Source organism: Glandiceps talaboti, chromosome 10, assembly GCF_964340395.1.
Source record: "Glandiceps talaboti chromosome 10, keGlaTala1.1, whole genome shotgun sequence".
Lineage (NCBI taxonomy): Eukaryota > Metazoa > Hemichordata > Enteropneusta > Spengelidae > Glandiceps > Glandiceps talaboti.
The window spans coordinates 21470196-21489331 of NC_135558.1; the positions used below are offsets into that span (position 1 = coordinate 21470196).

At 35.0% G+C, this 19136-nt stretch overlaps 1 protein-coding gene across 1 annotated transcript; it reads right to left on the minus strand.

Moving 5' to 3' along the window:
- Positions 1-523: 523 nt before the first annotated feature.
- Positions 524-17842, minus strand: LOC144440755 (medium-chain specific acyl-CoA dehydrogenase, mitochondrial-like). The gene is made up of 11 exons (XM_078130134.1): positions 17804-17842; positions 15483-15588; positions 12851-12948; positions 10096-10165; positions 6993-7093; positions 6679-6759; positions 6222-6461; positions 4985-5125; positions 3164-3259; positions 1671-1919; positions 524-604 (listed from the first exon to the last, which is right to left on the minus strand). Exons 1-11 carry the CDS (start codon positions 17840-17842, stop codon positions 524-526), a joined length of 1302 nt encoding a protein of 433 aa, XP_077986260.1.
- Positions 17843-19136: the final 1294 nt, after the last annotated feature.

Genomic DNA, 19136 nt, shown 5'->3' on the forward strand with positions numbered 1-19136 from the left:
TTCTATGGCGATTGAAGTCTTCTTGGAGATGGTTTGATAGCAGATCATAGAAGGCGGTGTTAGCATAGTTAATAACAGACGATATTGTTGAATTGAAAAAACAGAGCAATTACGCTTGAACTTACATTTAACTTTCTCATTTAACTTTCTCATCATACATAATACATTCGTTTGTTTACCTTTCTCAGTTGATTTTCTACGTGTTGTGCGAATGACAATTTGCAGTTGATCATATAGTCTTTACACAATGATTCTTAGTCAGATGAAAGATTGTTTTCCCGGTGATGTTCGAAAGTTAAGAGAAAGTTTAATAATGTTATCAATTTAGAACATCACCCAACAGGGTTATATTTTAATGCTGTTCGTTGAATCTTTGTTATTCGTTATTTTTTAAGGATGATTTTTAGAACAGAGCGCTGAGGGAACACATTTTTGGCAAGAACGTGGTCGAGCAATTAGTGACATCTAGATTAGATACTAAGTAATACTTTATAAAGTACACTATGTTGTTAATTGTTAATTCCTATAAGCCACTAGACATTGCCTTGACGATCAACTCTCGTGCGATGACAATTCTTTGGATCTCAGATGTTCCCTCGAAGATCTGAAATATGAAGCAAAAGTAATAATATCTTAAGTTGATAAAAAGGGATTAACGTCCTTTCATAAATTGTCATGAACAAGTTTTATTAAGGTCAGTGATGACATTAAAGTTTTCAAATGCATGACTTTCAAAACACTTCATTGTAAATCCTTCATTGCACATTGAAAGAGGTCATTACCGGAACGGGAAACGTTACAAACCTTGGTTTACTCAGGTTATGATCAACACAGTTATATAATGAATTGACTTATGCATTACGTTTATTTACAATATTGATCTCCCTTTCTTCATTCCAATCACAAACAATATCGACTTCAATCAAGTAGCCACTGATCAACCAATCACAGACAAGGGAATTAAATGAAGTAACTACTGATCCGCCTATGACAGACAAGGGACATTAATCCAGTAACCTCTGATCCACCAATCACAGACAAGGGACTTGAATCAAGTAACCGTACCACTGACCCACCAATCACAGTTATTGAAACGTTAAGTTGTAAACATATTTAGGTAATACCATAATTAAAGATCTAACCATAGCATAAGGCAAAAAAATTGTTTCTGGTCAGCGCGCGCATCACTTAAATACCCGCGCGTCGATCTTTTTGTGTGTGTTTGTCCAGCCAATGCAGTGTGAAGATCTGTGAGGAAACACAAAAATAACCCTCCCTAATAACAACTGCTGAGCCAACACAATCATGAACAAGCAAATGACATCTGCCCCACATACACACTCCAATGTGTATCGCCCTCTAATGTTATGATCTGAAAAATATGCTACAGATTATATGCAAATTGATATGCAAATTATGCCTCCTCGTGGAGAACCCTGCACTTGCTCTAAAGTACTAAATAAAAACAACAATAACTGCCGTAAACGTAGTGACAGGTTTACTGAGCATTCTTTTTAAAAATTAAATTAAAATCATCGCACCATTTTAGACAGGCTATCATGACCAGAAACAATTTTTTTATTTATTTTTTTTTTTTTTATTTTTTTTTTTTGGGGGGGGACTAACATAGCATAGCATAGTGTGCCATAGCATACAGCAAGACTGCTTACCTGATAGATCTTGGCATCTCTCATTAGTTTTTCTACAGGATATTCACTATTGAATCCACACCCACCAAATATCTGTACAGCATCACTAGCTGCTTTATTGGCCACATCTGAAGCCATAGCTTTGGCAATTGATGCAAAGTATGTGTTACGTTCTCCCTGATCAGTTTGTAAGGCTGCCTTGTAAGTTAGAAGTCTTGAGGCCTCAATACCCATTGCCATTTCAGCCAACATAAATGCCACTGCTTGATGCTGTAATTTTATGACCAGAATGGATATATATAGTTATTAGATTTATTTTGTCTTTTTAATATGTTGAGTGGTTGAAAATAAATGGAGCGTTGGAACCAATGATGTAGACGTGCGTTGTGTAATGACCATGTGAAGGACTTTTATTGTCTTCTATGAACCAATGATGTAGACGTGCATTGTGTAATGACCATGTGAAGGACTTTTATTGTCTTCTATGAACCAATGATGTAGACGTGCATTGTGTAATGACCATGTGAAGGACTTTTATTGTCTTCTATGAACCAATGATGTAGACGTGCATTGTGTAATGAACGTATGGAGGACTTTTATTGTCTTCTATGAACCAATGATGTAGACGTGCGTTGTGCAATGACCATGTGGAGGACTTTTATTGTCTTCTATGAACCAATGATGTAGACGTGCGTTGTGTAATGAACGTGTGGAGGACTTTTATTGTCTTCTATGAACCAATGATGTAGACGTGCGTTGTGCAATGACCATGTGGAGGACTTTTATTGTCTTCTATGAACCAATGATGTAGACGTGCATTGTGCAATGAACGTGTGAAGGACTTTTATTGTCTTCTATGAACCAATGATGTAGACGTGCGTTGTGTAATGACCATGTGGAGGACTTTTATTGTCTTCTATGAACCAATGATGTAGACGTGCGTTGTGTAATGATCATGTGGAGGACTTTTATTGTCTTCTATGAACCAATGATGTAGACGTGCGTTGTGTAATGACCATGTGGAGGACTTTTATTGTCTTCTATGAACCAATGATGTAGACGTGCGTTGTGCAATGAACGTGTGGAGGACTTTTATTGTCTTCTATGAACCAATGATGTAGACGTGCGTTGTGCAATGAACGTGTGGAGGACTTTTATTGTCTTCTATGAACCAATGATGTAGACGTGCGTTGTGCAATGAACGTGTGGAGGACTTTTATTGTCTTCTATGAACCAATGATGTAGACGTGCGTTGTGCAATGAACGTGTGGAGGACTTTTATTGCCTTCTATGAACCAATGATGTAGACGTGCGTTGTGCAATGAACGTGTGGAGGACTTTTATTGTCTTCTATGAACCAATGATGTAGACGTGCGTTGTGCAATGAACGTGTGGAGGACTTTTATTGTCTTCTATGAACCAATGATGTAGACGTGCGTTGTGTAATGACCATGTGGAGGACTTGTATTGTCTTCTATGTGATAGACATGTAGATGAATAGAAAAGTCCATTACCTGTGCAATGGGTTTCCCCATGGTCTTCCTCTCCAATGCATACTTGGTAGCTTCATCCAAAGCTCTCTGTGCAAGACCTACAGCCGAAGCACCCACCTTGTGTAGAAAGTATTCGCAATTAGTTCAATCACATAGTAAAGGTTATAAATATGTCCTGCGTTTTTGACCCCCATTTTAAACTCATGTTGACTTTTGACTCGTCTTGATTTTTTAAAACGGTATTGTATATGTTTGAGCCCTCTTTGATCGCATACACGACCTTTGATTGTTAATTCGCAGTAGCCATTTTTTCAAATTTAGAATGAAGACATTTCCCCTTAGGTTTGACTAAAATGTACAATTTTGATCACTATTTTTTTCTTCCGTAAGGAAAAGATATATTAGTGGGTGCAAGTGTGTCTGTCTGTCTGTCTGTCTGTCTGTCTGTCTGTCTGTGTGTCTGTCTGTGTCATCGTTTTCTCCATAACGGCTGCCTCAATTCAAACGAAATTTTGTACACATGTCCCGTAGGGTGATGGCAAGAACTGATTAGGTTTTGGTAAACATCCCATGAATATTAATAAGAAATTTACGTAATTAATGGTTTTCGGTAATTAGGCTATATCTCAAGAATGCACGCATGAAATTCATTATAACTTGATACATACATTTGCGCACTTGTTCTGAAAATATTATTGATGTAGCTTTAATAGGTTATTGGCATATTTTGGTAGGCCACTAAAAAGGAAAACATAGTTTCTCGTCAGGAAATGTTTTGCGACGATGCGATTTTTTTTGCATTCTCAACAAATGTTAATCAATCTACTTATCATTGCAATTACTGTTCTTTTTATTTAGTACTTTACAGCAAGTGTGTATGTGGGGCAGATATAATAGGCTCGTTCATTATTAGTTTTGCAGTAGTTTTCACTGGTGGCAATTAATGTAGGGAGTGTTACTTTTAAGTTTTTGCTTTCATATGCAGACTGAATTGGCTGGACAAATATGAAAAAAAAATTAACGCGAGAAGGGATGGGGGGTACTTGAGTGATGGGCACTGACAATTTTCTTTGTTTTTGGCCTATGAAACTCTTTCTACATTGAGTGCTATGCTACTACGTTCTATAAAGCTTCAAATTCCATGTTGTGGTTGGCCAGAAGATCACTAACAGCAATGGGCAAATAGCAATCAATGAGAAAAAATAACTTATTGCATATGTTCTGTTATATTCCAACAATTGTCTGTAGGAACGGCAATCTCAAAACTTTGCCCTTAAGGAAGGCATTCAGTTTAAATCTGGTTTTAACTTGTGTAGCGTTTTGGTGGCAATTTCAATCCACAAGGGTACACCTGTACCCACTACCCATGCAGTCGAGTAAACTCCCACACTCTCTTTTAAAGTTATTATTATTTCAATCATGCTTAATTGTTACAGTTAAAAGAAAGTGAAAGCGATTCCTTAACAAATGTAACGAACTCGATTGTTAAAAGTTCGTGTTAGAAAAACACTTTTTGCACACACAAATTATAATATTATAATAATTCATTTATATTTGTATGTAATTGTATCTCATTACAACAGAATTTATTCCAAAACTTAGATAGTAACATAACAATGTAACAGGATAGCAAACTTTGAATTAGTAATAGTTTTTAAAGCAATTCTAAATGTGTGATGTAACAATGCATGATTGGTATGTTCTATGTAAGATAAAACCTAACTGGATGGATGGATGGATGGATGGATGGATGGGTATTGAAATGCGTTTCGTCACAAGCGGTGACTGTCATGTTATACTCGTCTACAAAGGCTTATCAATTTAAATTCCATCTAAACTTACACCTGGTCTAAATTCATCAAACACTCCCATAACAATCTTAAATCCAGCTCCTTCACCAATCAGTACATTCTCTTTAGGAACAACCACATCTTCAAATGTAATACCACGTGTATCACTAGCATGTAGACCCATATTCCATTCCTTTAGAAAAGAGACAATCAAGCAATAACGATAAACAGTACAAACATGATACCACTATACTATACTCTAGAGATAATTGTGATTGTGTCGGTTATAAATAAAGGTATGCAGATTATAAGACTAGTTATAACTTAAGATGATTTAATTATTATAACCACCTAGAATTATTACCTCAAACAAAGAATTGGATTGTCCAATCCAAAGGAAAGGCGAAATATTAGCTTAAGACCTTTTTGTGGATGTAAAACAAAGACATCTCTGAATAAGTTCACTTTGAACACAAAATCAGTGTTGTATATCCCTTGACACATCGTATATTTAACCAATACATCACCCCACCCCCCCACAGACACACACACACACACACACACACACACCTATAGGTTATTTATTGATAATACATGTTGTTTAAACCGACATATTGAACTTTGTGTTTAAAAAGTCGAAAAACAAACTGTAGTTTGTAATGGAAATAAAGTGCTTGTCTAGATCAGTCTCAGAATCTGAATATCTGTTGAATTTGTTGTTATATAAAAATTCATTCCGATACGACGACCAAGATTAATACGACGACCACTAAACTTAATTTTAAGTTTGCTGCAGTGCCGAAAATGTCTGTAGATTTGTTTATTTTGGCATTGATGAAAAGTCAATGACCTGGGGACAGACTAGTTTTGACATGTTATACATACGGTCTACAGACAGGATGATCAGCTTCACTCTGTCTGTTTTTGTGAGGTCAAGACCAACACATAGGGCTATGCTGGGCCACTCCAGGGTGATGATTTTGAGTAAACACTGGTCAATTCTTGAGCTTTGCAAATTGCATTCATTACCCCAATAGAGCGGATATGTATACGTTTAAATTTGGCATGGACTACTTTGAGTTGTGCGCGGGATCGACGATAAAAGACCAATAATCATAAATGTTCACTTGACGTTGTATTTATAGTCTCCGAAAAGGGCATTTTTGACTTTATAGATTATCCACCATCAGCCGGAATACCATGATCCCAGCGTTTGAGGTAGAAGGCCAGTATATTTTACTTTCTAGAGTCTCGTTTGATAATCACATTGTAGTGTATTAAATGCTTACCTTCCTTCCAATTACAATACCTGGAGTATCTGTCTCAACAATAAATCCTGTAAATGCTTCACTGGCCTTAGCTTTAGGATTTGGATTAGTTTTGGCCAACACAAAATACCAATTAGCCACAGAACCATTTGTAATCCACATTTTCTGTCCATTTAACACATATTCATCTCCCTTTCTTTCTGCTTTGAGTCGAATTCCATTCACATCTGAACCAGCTCCAGGTTCTGTTACACAATACGCCTGAATAATGGAAATGGGTTTTCTTGAAATTATGGTGGCGGTTTGCAAATTGCCTTTTTTAATACAACTATTGATGTCCAAAACATGCTCTTTCTGATTCTGTATACAAATCATATGTTTATAGTATTACCTTATATATATTAGACACCTTTCCTCATCGTCCAGAATCCATCAAATGTGCAAGCAATACAAAGATTAACAACTAAATCTGACTTACAGTCACTAATGGTTCATCAATTAATCTTCCTAAGTATTTCTTCTTCTGTTCATGGTTACCAGATAAGGACACAGGCGCTTGCTGTGGGTATATATAAGCAAATAATTTTAAACATTGGTCAAAAACGTTCATCAATTTGGTAGATGAAATGACATGCACTTGAACTGCTTGTATGTTACTCAGCAGTTAGACAGACAGACAGACAGACAGACGGCCGGATAACACCTGTTTGGCTTCCGTGCCAATCATTAATACCATTGTTTACAGCTTTAAAAGATGAACAAATAAAACAACCAATTGCAAACAATACTCACCCCAAGTCGTGTTCCCCCGAAAGTAGTTGCTACTCCAGAACATCCATAGCCTACGCCCTCCGCAATTATGCACTCTTCGATGACACCAAGACCTGGTCCACCTATGTTAAATCATTTGTATTATGATACTTGAAGTATATAATAACACAAACTTTATCAGTCATGCCCTTTGCTACATAATAATGTAAACTTTTAGCAAAGATAATGTAGTTATAAAGATGGAGTGGTAATAACGTAGTGGTAATAACGTAGAGGTAATAGTGTAGTGATAATAAAGTAGTGGTAGTAATGTAGCGGTAATAATGTAGTGGTAATAATATAGGGGTAATAATGTAGATGTAATAATGTAGTGGTAATAACGTACTGGCAATAATGTAGTGGTAATAATGTAGTGGTAATAGTGTAGTGGTAATAGTGTAGTGGTAATAGTGTAATGGTAATAATGTAGTGGTAAAAATGTAGTGGTAATAATGTAGTGGTAATAATGTAGTGGTAATAGTGTAATGGTAATAATGTAGTGGTAATAGTGTAGTGGTAATAATGTAGTGGTAAAAATGTAATGGTAATAATGTAGTGGTAATAGTGTAATGGTAATAACGTAGTGGTAATAATGTAGTGGTAATAACAGTGGTAATAATGCAGTGGTAATAATGTAGTGATGATAATCTAGTGGTAATAATGTAGTGATGATAATCTAGTGGTAACGATGTAGTGGTAATAGTGTAGTGATAATAGTGTAGTGGTTAGTGGTAATAATGTAGTGGTAATAACGTAGTGGTAATAATGTAGATGTAATAATGTAGTGGTAATAACGTAGTGGTAATAATGTAGATGTAATAATGTAGTGGTAATAATGTAGTGATGATGAAGTGGTAATAACGTAGTGGTAATAATGTAGTGATAATAATGTAGTGGTAATAACGTAGTGGTAATAATGTAGTAATATAACGTGGTGGTAATAATGTAGTGATAGTAATGTAGTGATGATAAGAAGTGGTAATAATGTAGTGGTAATAGTGTAGTGGTAATAATGTAGTGGTAATAATGTAGTGATGATAACGTGGTGGTAATAATGTAGTGATAATAATGTAGTAATATAACGTGGTGGTAATAATGTAGTGGTAAAAATCTAGTGGTAATAATGTAGTGGTAATAACAAAGTGGTAATAACACAGTGATAATAATGTAGAGATAGTAATGTAGTGATGATAACATAGTGATGATAACACAGTGGTAATAATGTAGTGATAATAATTAAGTGATGATAATGCAGTGGTAATAACATAGTGGTAATGACGTAGTGGTAATAATGTAGTGATAATAATGTAGTGGTAATAACGTAGTGGTAATGTAGTGGTAATAGTGTAATGATAATAATGTAGCGGTAATAACGTAGTGGTAATAACGTAGGGGTAATAACGTAGTGGTAATAACGGGGTGGTAATAGTGTAGTGGTATTAGAGAGGTTTAGATGCGCGTATTTACGTGTGTTCTATACGCACAGCGTCATAGTCACGTGATTCGAAGCAACCCATGCCTTCTGTATCAGACGATGCTACGTCAAAATGGCGGTCTGCATGTAACTATAAATACGTGTTTAAGTTTTTGTCATCTTTCTTCAATCAAATGTCTTATTTTTTATATCAAAGTTCGGAAACATAACTGTAAACTAATTGTTTGGTTTTTCGTTTGGGTAGGTGCAGGAAAACGTGCAAAAATATCCACAAACACCGACATATAAAGTCATTTGTAAGGCCAATCTGATGTGGTACAAGCAGCTAGATGCCTTTATTTACCCTCTATATGTCCATCATTTTGTATCGTTTGTTTTGTTCAGAGTGATCGCTGCCTTCCCACATCTGAACCTGTACGCGTCATTACATACACCTGCACGATATTACTCCCGTACACTTACGCGTTCTAACGTGTATCTAAACATCTCTAATGTAGTGGTAATAATGTAGTGGGGATAACGTAGTTGTAATAACATGGTGGTAATATTGTTGTGGTAATGACAAAGTGGTGATACCTTAGTGGTAATAACGTAGTGGTAATGATGTAGTGGTAATAATGTAGTGATAATGATGTAGTAATAACAATGTAGTAATAACAAATTAGTGGTAATAATGTAGGTAATAATGTGGTAATAATGTAGGTAATAATGTAGGTAAAACATAGTGGTAATAATGTTGTAATAATGTAGTGGTAATAATGTAGTCATAAAAATGGAGTTATAATAATGTAGTGGTAATAATGTAGTTGTGATAATGTAGTTATAATAATGTAGTGGTAATAACGTAGTTGTGATAATGTGGTGATAATAATGTAGGAATAATGATAAAAATAGTAATAGTAATAAAAATGAAGTGGTTATAATGTAGTGGTAATAATGTAGTGGTAATGATGTAGAGGTAATGATGTAGAGATGAGTATGTAGTCATAATAATAATGTAGTCTCAATAATGTAATAATTGTAATGTGGTGATAGTAATGTAGTGAATTTTGAATTTTGAATTGTTAAGGAAATGTAAAGGTTTTGTTGTTTGATGAGCGCTTTCAGTAATTACAGGGGGGAGCGGGGCCAAATAATTAAGCGGTGGATCATGTTTTACAAATCGGTCCTAGGACATATTTTAGAAATTGGAAGTTAGGGTGGGATCACATTTTATTTTGACTCATTTGCATTGATCTAACTCTGCATTATTTTGTGATTTTGTCATGATCCCACCGTTGCCACCATTTCCAAATCCTACTGCTACCACATACCACCACATACCACCACTGCCACCATTTCCAAGGACCTCATGACTACTAACAAGGGTGTAACAACTACGCCACGGGGAGGCGGTGATGTTAAAAATGTGATTTTCATTGAAAAAATTGTATTCTTAGTAATTTGATTACAACGGACTGGGAGGGGTTATATTTTATGCTACAGACCGGGCTTGATTTTCCCCGGCCCTCCCTTGTAATTACCACACAAAGCAGATCATACAGAGTCTGGAATCGACGTACAAGTGTAACTTTGGAAATGGAATTACCAGACCAAACTAAACCTCATGTTTCCATCGTTTATTGAAGTTAATAAAACTGTGTTCCATACCATACTTTTCTTCAATTCTCAAATTCAAAAATCCAAGTTCCCAGAACTTCTTTAGAGGACCCCATGGAAACTATGGAGACAAGAAAGTCAGAGATATGATATCAGGAAATCGATGATTAAAACACAGAGGACGAGGGGAGGGACAACGAGTATGTGATTAATGATTAGATATGTTCTTTCTGATTGAATAAACCAGATTTTTCTGTTTCTTTTTCTTTCCCAGACTTTTTCTTCCGGCTGAATATTCATCCCTTAATTGACAAAATAAAGGTGCTATTTCGTTTCTTCTATTCAATCCCCTCTAAAGGAAAACATTTTCTCTGATCTTCTCAACCCTTCTCATCCCCTGCGCCACTGTTTCAACCTCTTGGAAACTATCATGCTGAATGAACATATTCAATCGTTTTCTGTAGATTAGTGAGTAGCACACAATTGAATGTGTATTTGGTATGATCCCCCAAAAGTTAAGACGGGGGGGGGGGGGGGAGGTGATCGTGACAGGGTATGAAATGTTTTCATTCAATCAAGACACTGAATATCAGCCGGATGAAAAGACTAGCCACGGGAAAGAAAGAAAAATGCAATCCGTTTAAAACTTGCCCAGTGTAATGTGTTTTACATAAATTGAAATTAATACAGCTGTAAAGACAGAATGCATAGAATGTTGAACATTGACATTATAAGATAACCACAGTTAAAATGTTTATATCAACAAGTTCTTACAAAGACTATTCTTTTTATTCATATAAAACAACTGAACAAAGAGAAACACAGGCTGCATTTCTTTATGATTACAGGAGAACGACCAGGAACTTTGTTTCACCAATCCTTCATCATGCAACCTCTCTATAAGTCGACCAGTCTAGTTTAAAAGAGGTCTGTGTATACTGTGGATGTAGCATTACAAAGTAACAATGTCAGGGGCTTCTTTTTGTTCTGACCACTAGTCTAAGCAATGTGAGTTAATTTTGGCAAGTGATATGAACGTCCTTGTTTATTTCCGTGTACAGCCGGTCTCTTCTAAGCCAGAATTGTCAATTTCAATAGTCACATATGATTGTCAGAGCGATCATGTGATGTTGATGAAACTGAAAAACATGGTGCTATGATGAATACAAAAAATGCAGCTAAGATAAACTGTGATTGTGACAGTGAATGATATCAATATCACGTGTGTTGACTTCCACACCTATCGTAGAAACTACTTTAATATCATCGGTGTCTTCATCGTCCTGTTTAGGAATTCCGTGGAAGACTAGAGATAATATCTTTACTATGGCCTAGATCACAGACTAGAGATAATATCATTACTGTGACTTAGATCAGAGACTAGAGATATTATCATTACTATGACTTAGATCAGAGACTAGAGATAATATCATTACTGTGACTTAGCTCAGACTAGAGATAATATCATTACTATGACTTAGATCAGAGATTAGAGATAATATTATTACTATGACTTAGATCAGAGACTAGAGATAATATCATTACTATGACTTAGATCAGAGACTAGAGATAATATCATTACTACGACTTAGATCAGAGACTAGAGATAATATTATTACTATGACTTAGATCAGAGACTAGAGATAATATCATTACGTTGACTTAGATCAGAGACTACAGATAATATCATTACTGTGACTTAGATCAGAGACTAGAGATAATATCATTTCTATGACTTAGATCAGAGACTAGAGATAATATCATTACTATGACTTAGATCAGAGACTAGAGATAATATCATTACTATGACTTAGATCAGAGACTAGAGATAATATCATTACTATGACTTAGATCAGAGACTAGAGATAATATTATTACTATGACTTAGATCAGAGACTAGAGATAATATTACTATGACTTAGATCAGAGACTAGAGATAATATTATTACTACGACTTAGATCAGAGACTAGAGATAATATATTTACTATGACTTAGATCAGAGACTAGAGATAATATCATTACTACGACAAAGATCAGACACTAGAGATAATATCATTACTGTGACTTAGACCAGAGACTGGAGATAATGTCATTACTATGACTCAGAGATTCGAGATAATATCATTACTACGACTTAGATCAGAGACTAGAGATAATATCATTACTACGACTTAGATCAGAGACTAGAGATAATATCATTAGTATGACTTAGATCAGAGACTAGAGATAATATCATTACTACGACTTAGATCAGAGACTAGAGATAATATCATTACTACGACTTAGATCAGAGACTAGAGATAATATCATTACTATGGCTTAGATCAAAGACTTCAGATAATAACATTACTATGACTTAGACCAAAGACTTCAGATAATATCATAATGCGCTGTTATATCGACCGATAAGATTTGAGAGAGACCATATCATCCTTCAAAATGACCTGAACCATCTAGAACACTCGGCTAAAAAGTGGGACTTGAACTCCATAAACATTACTACTAGGTTTTTGTGTGCATCCCTTCCCCAGCTGTGATACCCGTAAGGAGATTAGCTGGTATTGTATAGATAGATAGATAGATAGATAGATAGATAGATAGATAGATAGATAGATAGATAGATAGATAGATAGATAGATAGATAGATAGATAGATAGATAGATAGATAGATAGATAGATAGATAGATAGATAGATAGATAGATAGATAGATAGATTTGCACAGCTTAGGTCTAGTCTAGTATTTATGTTTTGCAAGTATACTGTAATTGTTATTCAAATACATTTATAGCAATGTCTCCACATACCTCTCCGGTTCTATCGTACTCTGCCGCTTTTGGTATGATTTCTTCACTTACAAATTTCCTTACAACTTCCCTGATTTGTTGTTGCTCTGGAGTGAATTCTAAAAATTAAAATAGATTAGTTCAGAAAAAAAATCATATTCTAAAAGATTCTTTCAAAATATAATATTATAAAGTAAACGTAGATTGTGGTCAAACTTGAGACCACTATTATAGTAGTTTGTGGTCAAACTTGAGACCACTATTATAGTAGTTTGTGGTCAAACTTGAGTTCACTATTATAGTAGTTTGTGGTCAAACTTGAGACCAGTATTATAGTAGTTTGTGGTCAAACTTGAGACCACTATTATAGTAGTTTGTGGTCAAACTTGAGACCACTATTATAGTAGTTTGTGGTCAAACTTGACACCACTATTATAGTAGTTTGTGGTCAAACTTGACACCACTATTATAGTAGTTTGTGGTCAAACTTGACACCACTATTATAGTAGTTTGTGGTCAAACTTGACACCACTATTATAGTAGTTTGTGGTCAAACTTGAGACCACTATTATTATAGTAGTTTGTGGTCAAACTTGACACCACTATTATAGTAGTTTGTGGTCAAACTTGACACCACTATTATAGTAGTTTGTGGTCAAACTTGAGACCACTATTATAGTAGTTTGTGGTCAAACTTGAGACCAGTATTATAGTAGTTTGTGGTCAAACTTGAGTCCACTATTATAGTAGTTTGTGGTCAAACTTGAGACCACTATTATTATAGTAGTTTGTGGTCAAACTTGACACCACTATTATAGTAGTTTGTGGTCAAACTTGACACCAGTATTATAGTAGTTTGTTGTCAAACTTGACACCAGTATTACAGTAGTTTGTGGTCAAACTTGACACCACTATTATAGTAGTTTGTGGTCAAACTTGACACCACTATTATAGTAGTTTGTGGTCAAACTTGACACCAGTATTATAGTAGTTTGTTGTCAAACTTGACACCAGTATTATAGTAGTTTGTTGTCAAACTTGACACCAGTATTACAGTAGTTTGTGGTCAAACTTGAGACCACTATTATAGTAGTTTGTGGTCAAACTTGAGACCAGTATTATAGTAGTTTGTGGTCAAACTTGAGACCACTATTATTATAGTAGTTTGTGGTCAAACTTGAGACCACTATTATAGTAGTTTGTGGTCAAACTTGAGACCACTATTATAGTAGTTTGTGGTCAAACTTGACACCAGTATTATAGTAGTTTGTGGTCAAACTTGACACCAGTATTATAGTAGTTTGTGGTCAAACTTGACACCACTATTATAGTAGTTTGTGGTCAAACCTGAGACCAGTATTGTAATTTAAGTAGTTTGTGGTCAAACTTGAGCCCACCATTATAATAGATTAACTATGACTACCTTATTAATTATTTATGAGTTAGATGTAATATATTTCATTCTTGGTAGTTTATGGTGTAAAACAATAGCACAACAAAAGTAGGTTTCACCCCTAACCTGGCAACATGTATTAAACTTGGTGAAGGTGGTATCAGATAATAAGTGAAACACAAACACGGAAAGGCTATATTTGATAAGAAGACATGTACATGTAGTTTATACGATAGTTATGCCAAGTAATAGTTCGGTAGTGTCAATTTCAAATTAGTATGTAGTACTATGTAATACTATGGATACAAAGCCAGCAGTATGTAGTGAGGAAAAATAGCTCTTTTATTGGCACTAATGTATTTTAGTGCCATGCATTTATTACATGTATAACAAAAATTCTTCCATTTCTCAATTTGACATTGTTAGAAATGTTTGTATTTAAAGTAAATGTAAACAAAAGTGAAGCCATGTGGATTGGAAAGAACAGAAGGAAAAAGGAAACCACTGGGTGTTAAGTGGCCAGATTTTCCTTTCAAGATAGTGGGTACATATGACATAAAGAAAGCACTTGAGTTAAATTTGGCAGGGCCTATAGAAAAACTGATATGCAGTCTAAATTTCTTGAAATCTAGAGATCTAACCATGCTTGGTAAGATTTAAATAATTAAGAGTATGGCTATCAGTAGAATTCAATATGTGATGAATATGGTTGATGCCCCCACACAGTAGTTTGAAGGATATTAACATGTTAATTTATAAGTTTTTGTAGAATGGTCCAGGTAAAATAGCAAGACCGACAATTATCCTAATAGGTGATGAACAACTGTTGTTATTCTTGAATTTTGTTATTCTTGTTGATAGGCGTTATATTTCATAGTTTAGAAGAAAAAAACAGACTTGATGGCATTCAAAAATTTGTTGCAAAATGTTAAGTGTAGTGTTTCATATTGTGGTCAGAAAAAGGTCAATTAAATGCACATATTAAGAAATCGGGACAGTTTTTGTAATTGGTAACTTGCAAAAGTTTTCAAATGCAAAATGTAAAAGATTTCCATCCATGTCTGGCCTTATCAACAATTTACTATCGCAGATAACGTTAGCAAAATCATCCCCCCCCCACACACACACACACCATCAAATGATGTTTGCAGTTTTTTAAGGAAACGATCAACTACATACAATACTATATTTATATATTTTATCAATTATTCTATATCTATTATATTTCAATTATTATTTAATTATATAAATGTGTCGTACCAAATGAGAGTCCAGAATCAGAAGGTGTATTTGTTCCTGGTCCAACTCCTCCAGTTGTAGTAGACTTTGATCGTAATACAGAAACCGTTGCCAATCTTTGGAGACTCTGTAATAAGTATACTTATATCATGATTGTTATTAAATGTAACAGTATCGTCCCCGATCGTGTCCTAAAAGAATGTAAATGAATTAGATGATAGTCAATAAGGGACCGGTTAGTTTCTCCAGCCTGGGAGTCGGTGGATTTTGCCAGCGGGTCGATCAAAAGTCACTGACCCCTCCCCCCCCCCATCTGTAAAACAGAAAACAGGCTGACCCCCTATCACTTCGTTCTAAAATATGAGTAACTCCCCTGCATGGCTAGAAATATTTGAGTACCCCCTCCCTCCCCTTCCTTGACTCAAAATGTTTTTGTAACTCCCCACCATTTTACAGTCAAAACTGTTAATAGCGTTCTACAAATATTACACAAATTGAGGTTAAGTGTTCCATTGAGACATCACCCATCCATTCATCCATCCATCCACCCACCCACCCAACCAACCAACCAGGACCAAAACTAAAAAAGTGTTATCTGGTATTATTTTAACATGTCAAAGTGATAACAACACCCTCTCCTGATCATAATTGAATACTAACATTATAAATATTCTCAAAGTATAGTTGCATGCCATACCATTTAAAATTATGAAAAGGTTCTTTATACTTATATATTCATTTTATGTAACAGAACGCCATGTACTAGTATCTGTACAATGAAAAGTTAGCTATATATTATCATATTCTTTGTTTTCAACATTTATTTAATATTTATAATCAGTTGTAAATATCAGTGCAATGAAACCTGTCAGAGATTTTCAATTCACCAAGTCACCATCATATCATCTCAGTATCACTGTATCTGGTATGCTTTCATTGACTGACATATAATCTACACCGTGATATTCTAGATGAGTTGATACTATTTGGTCAGACTTTGCCCTCCTGTGTGGCTTCAGCTGTTTATTTCTTTAACCGGGTTCATCCTTACTACTTTATTAATAAATGATTTGTTTCATGTAACAGAACTCAATGTACTAGTAACGGTTTGATCAATTTGTGTTACAGATTGTTAAGGTCCACTACTGGCTTCAGAAAGTACATGTATATGTCAAATATGTATGCATTTTCATAGGGGTTATGTATATGCAATATGCACTGAAAAAATATATATAGGTGTTCTATACTTCACTGTTAGGAGAAATTTTGAGGAGCCCCCCCCCCCCCACTCCCCAGTTTTTGAGTAACCCCCTTTCACTCCCCAGGTTTTGTGTGACCCCTCCTATTCCTCCGAACCTCCCCGCCCCGTCATAAATAACGACGGCTTCATAAAATTACTGTCAAAAAATATAGAGTCCATTTCATTAAAAAATAATCTATTATGTGTGGCTTCAGCTGTTTATTTCTTTAACCAGGTTCATCCTTACTACCTTATTAATAAATGATTTGTTTCATGTAACAGAACTCAATGTACTAGTAACGGTTTGATCAATTTGTGTTACAGATTGTTATGGTCCACTACTGGCTTCAGAAAGTACATGTATATGTCAAATGTGTATGCATTTTCATAGGGGCTATGTATATGCAATATGCACTGAAAAAATATATATATATGGGCTATGTATATGCAATATGCACTGAAAAAAATATATATATGGGCTATGTATATGCAATATGTACTGAAAAAAATATATATATGGGCTATGTATATGCAATATGCACTGAAAAAATATATATATAGGTGTTCTATACTTCACTGTTAGGAGAAATTTTGAGGAGGCCCCCCCCCCCACTCCCCAGATTTTGAGTAACCCCCTTTCACTCCCCAGGTTTTGTGTGACCCCTCCTATTCCTCCGAACCTCCCCGCCCCGTCATAAATAACGACGGCTTCATAAAATTACTGTCAAAACATATATAGTCCATTTCATTAAAAAATAATCTATTACATACTGTCAATATGATCACCATCATCTAACTAGATTATACCGACCCTGCAATATGTCTCGCGCATATTTTACTAAAATAGACCAATTTCCGTCAATTTCAAACTTAGCAGATTTAACCTACCCAAAGCTTTGCCATTCCAGTAAAACTACGTAACGCCATGTTAAGGTTTGTGTCCTTCTAATAGCTGTGCATATCTTGTTAACTGACCGTGGGATGGACGGCGTTTGCTCTGGACTATTGGACTTAAAATCGATAGACCAATTTTGTCTGTGACCGACTATCATATTTTGAAAATGCACAATAAATTTCATCAAAATTAGCAGATTTAACCTACCCAAAGCCTTGCCATTCCAGTAAAACTACGTAACGCCATGTTAAGGTCTGTGTCCTTCTAATAGCTGTGCATATCTTGTTAACTGACCGTGGGATAGACGGCGTTTACCCTGGACTATTGGACTTTAAACTGATATCTGGCCTTTTCCTCTCTATTCAACTGTATGAAGTCATTGACAGCGAAACACAACGTGAACGTTAAAAGGTCAAAGCACGACATATAATGAAAACAGATTTAGAGGACATTTTATGAGGGTTCTGGTGGAATTCAATAAATGAGAAAGGGTTATCTGGCTAGGGTGATTTCAAATGTAAAACTGGGATGACCACAGCTATTATTATTATTATTATTATTATTATTATTATTATTATTATTATTATTATTATCATCATTATTATTATTATTATTATTATTATTATTATTATTATTATAATTATTATTATTATTATTATTATTATTATTATTATTATTATCACTTTATTTCAGATTATAAAAAATAATCCATACCAAAACAAACAACAGACAAAACACATTAAAATAGACGCTTACTCCAAATACTCCACAAAGTACTGTGTGTTAATACTGAAAGAGATAAAACAGCAACCACAAACGGGTTACTTGAGAGATGTAATCTGCTAAGAAAGCTAAGAGATTTTTTTCCTAATGATTTCATCAAAGGTTAAAATCGAAAAGTTGACAAACATTGCGCTATTGCTCTGAATAAAAGAATGTTTAACACCTGACAATTTACGGAAAACCTGTGAGTAAGCTCTCTTGGCTGCATTAAAAGTATTTACAGAGAAAATACTCCACAAATAAGAACAATAATGAATATCACAAAAGACAGGAAATAAGTGAAATTTAACAGAGAGGGACGCAAATTTAAAGTCACGAATTAGAGCATTACCTCTGACATAAAAAAGTCGCGTCTGAGCCTGGATGTCCTCATTATCCTTGAGGTCACAGGTGATCAAGTGACCAAAAGGTATTTGTACACATCGACGTAATTCAGCAATCTACCATTCAGGTAAATTGCAACTGGTCTGAGCCTACGTACATTAGGTTGAATTAGCATACAAACTGTCTTTTTCTCATTGAAAAGTATAGAATTAATTTCACCATAGTGGCCACAAGTATTAGCAAGCATCTGCTGGCCATAGACTCCAGTAGATATAATAACTAAATCATCAGCATAAATTAAATGGTTCACTCTTATAGCTACCGAGAAGGCAGCCATAGGGAAGTGTTGAAAGATTCTTACTGAGATCATCTAAGGGACCGGACAGAATTTACGGCAGGGGGTGGGCCTGGGGAGAAATTATCTCTGACATGG

Coding starts and splice junctions, on each gene's coding strand:
- LOC144440755 (XM_078130134.1), bottom strand. CDS start 17,842: ATGGCGTTACGTAGTTTTACTGGAATGGCAAGGCTTTGG. Junction 15,589..17,803: donor CTGGAATGGCAAGGCTTTGG/GTAGGTTAAATC, acceptor TACTTATTACAG/AGTCTCCAAAGATTGGCAAC. Junction 605..1,670: donor GAGATGCCAAGATCTATCAG/GTAAGCAGTCTT, acceptor TTCATATTTCAG/ATCTTCGAGGGAACATCTGA.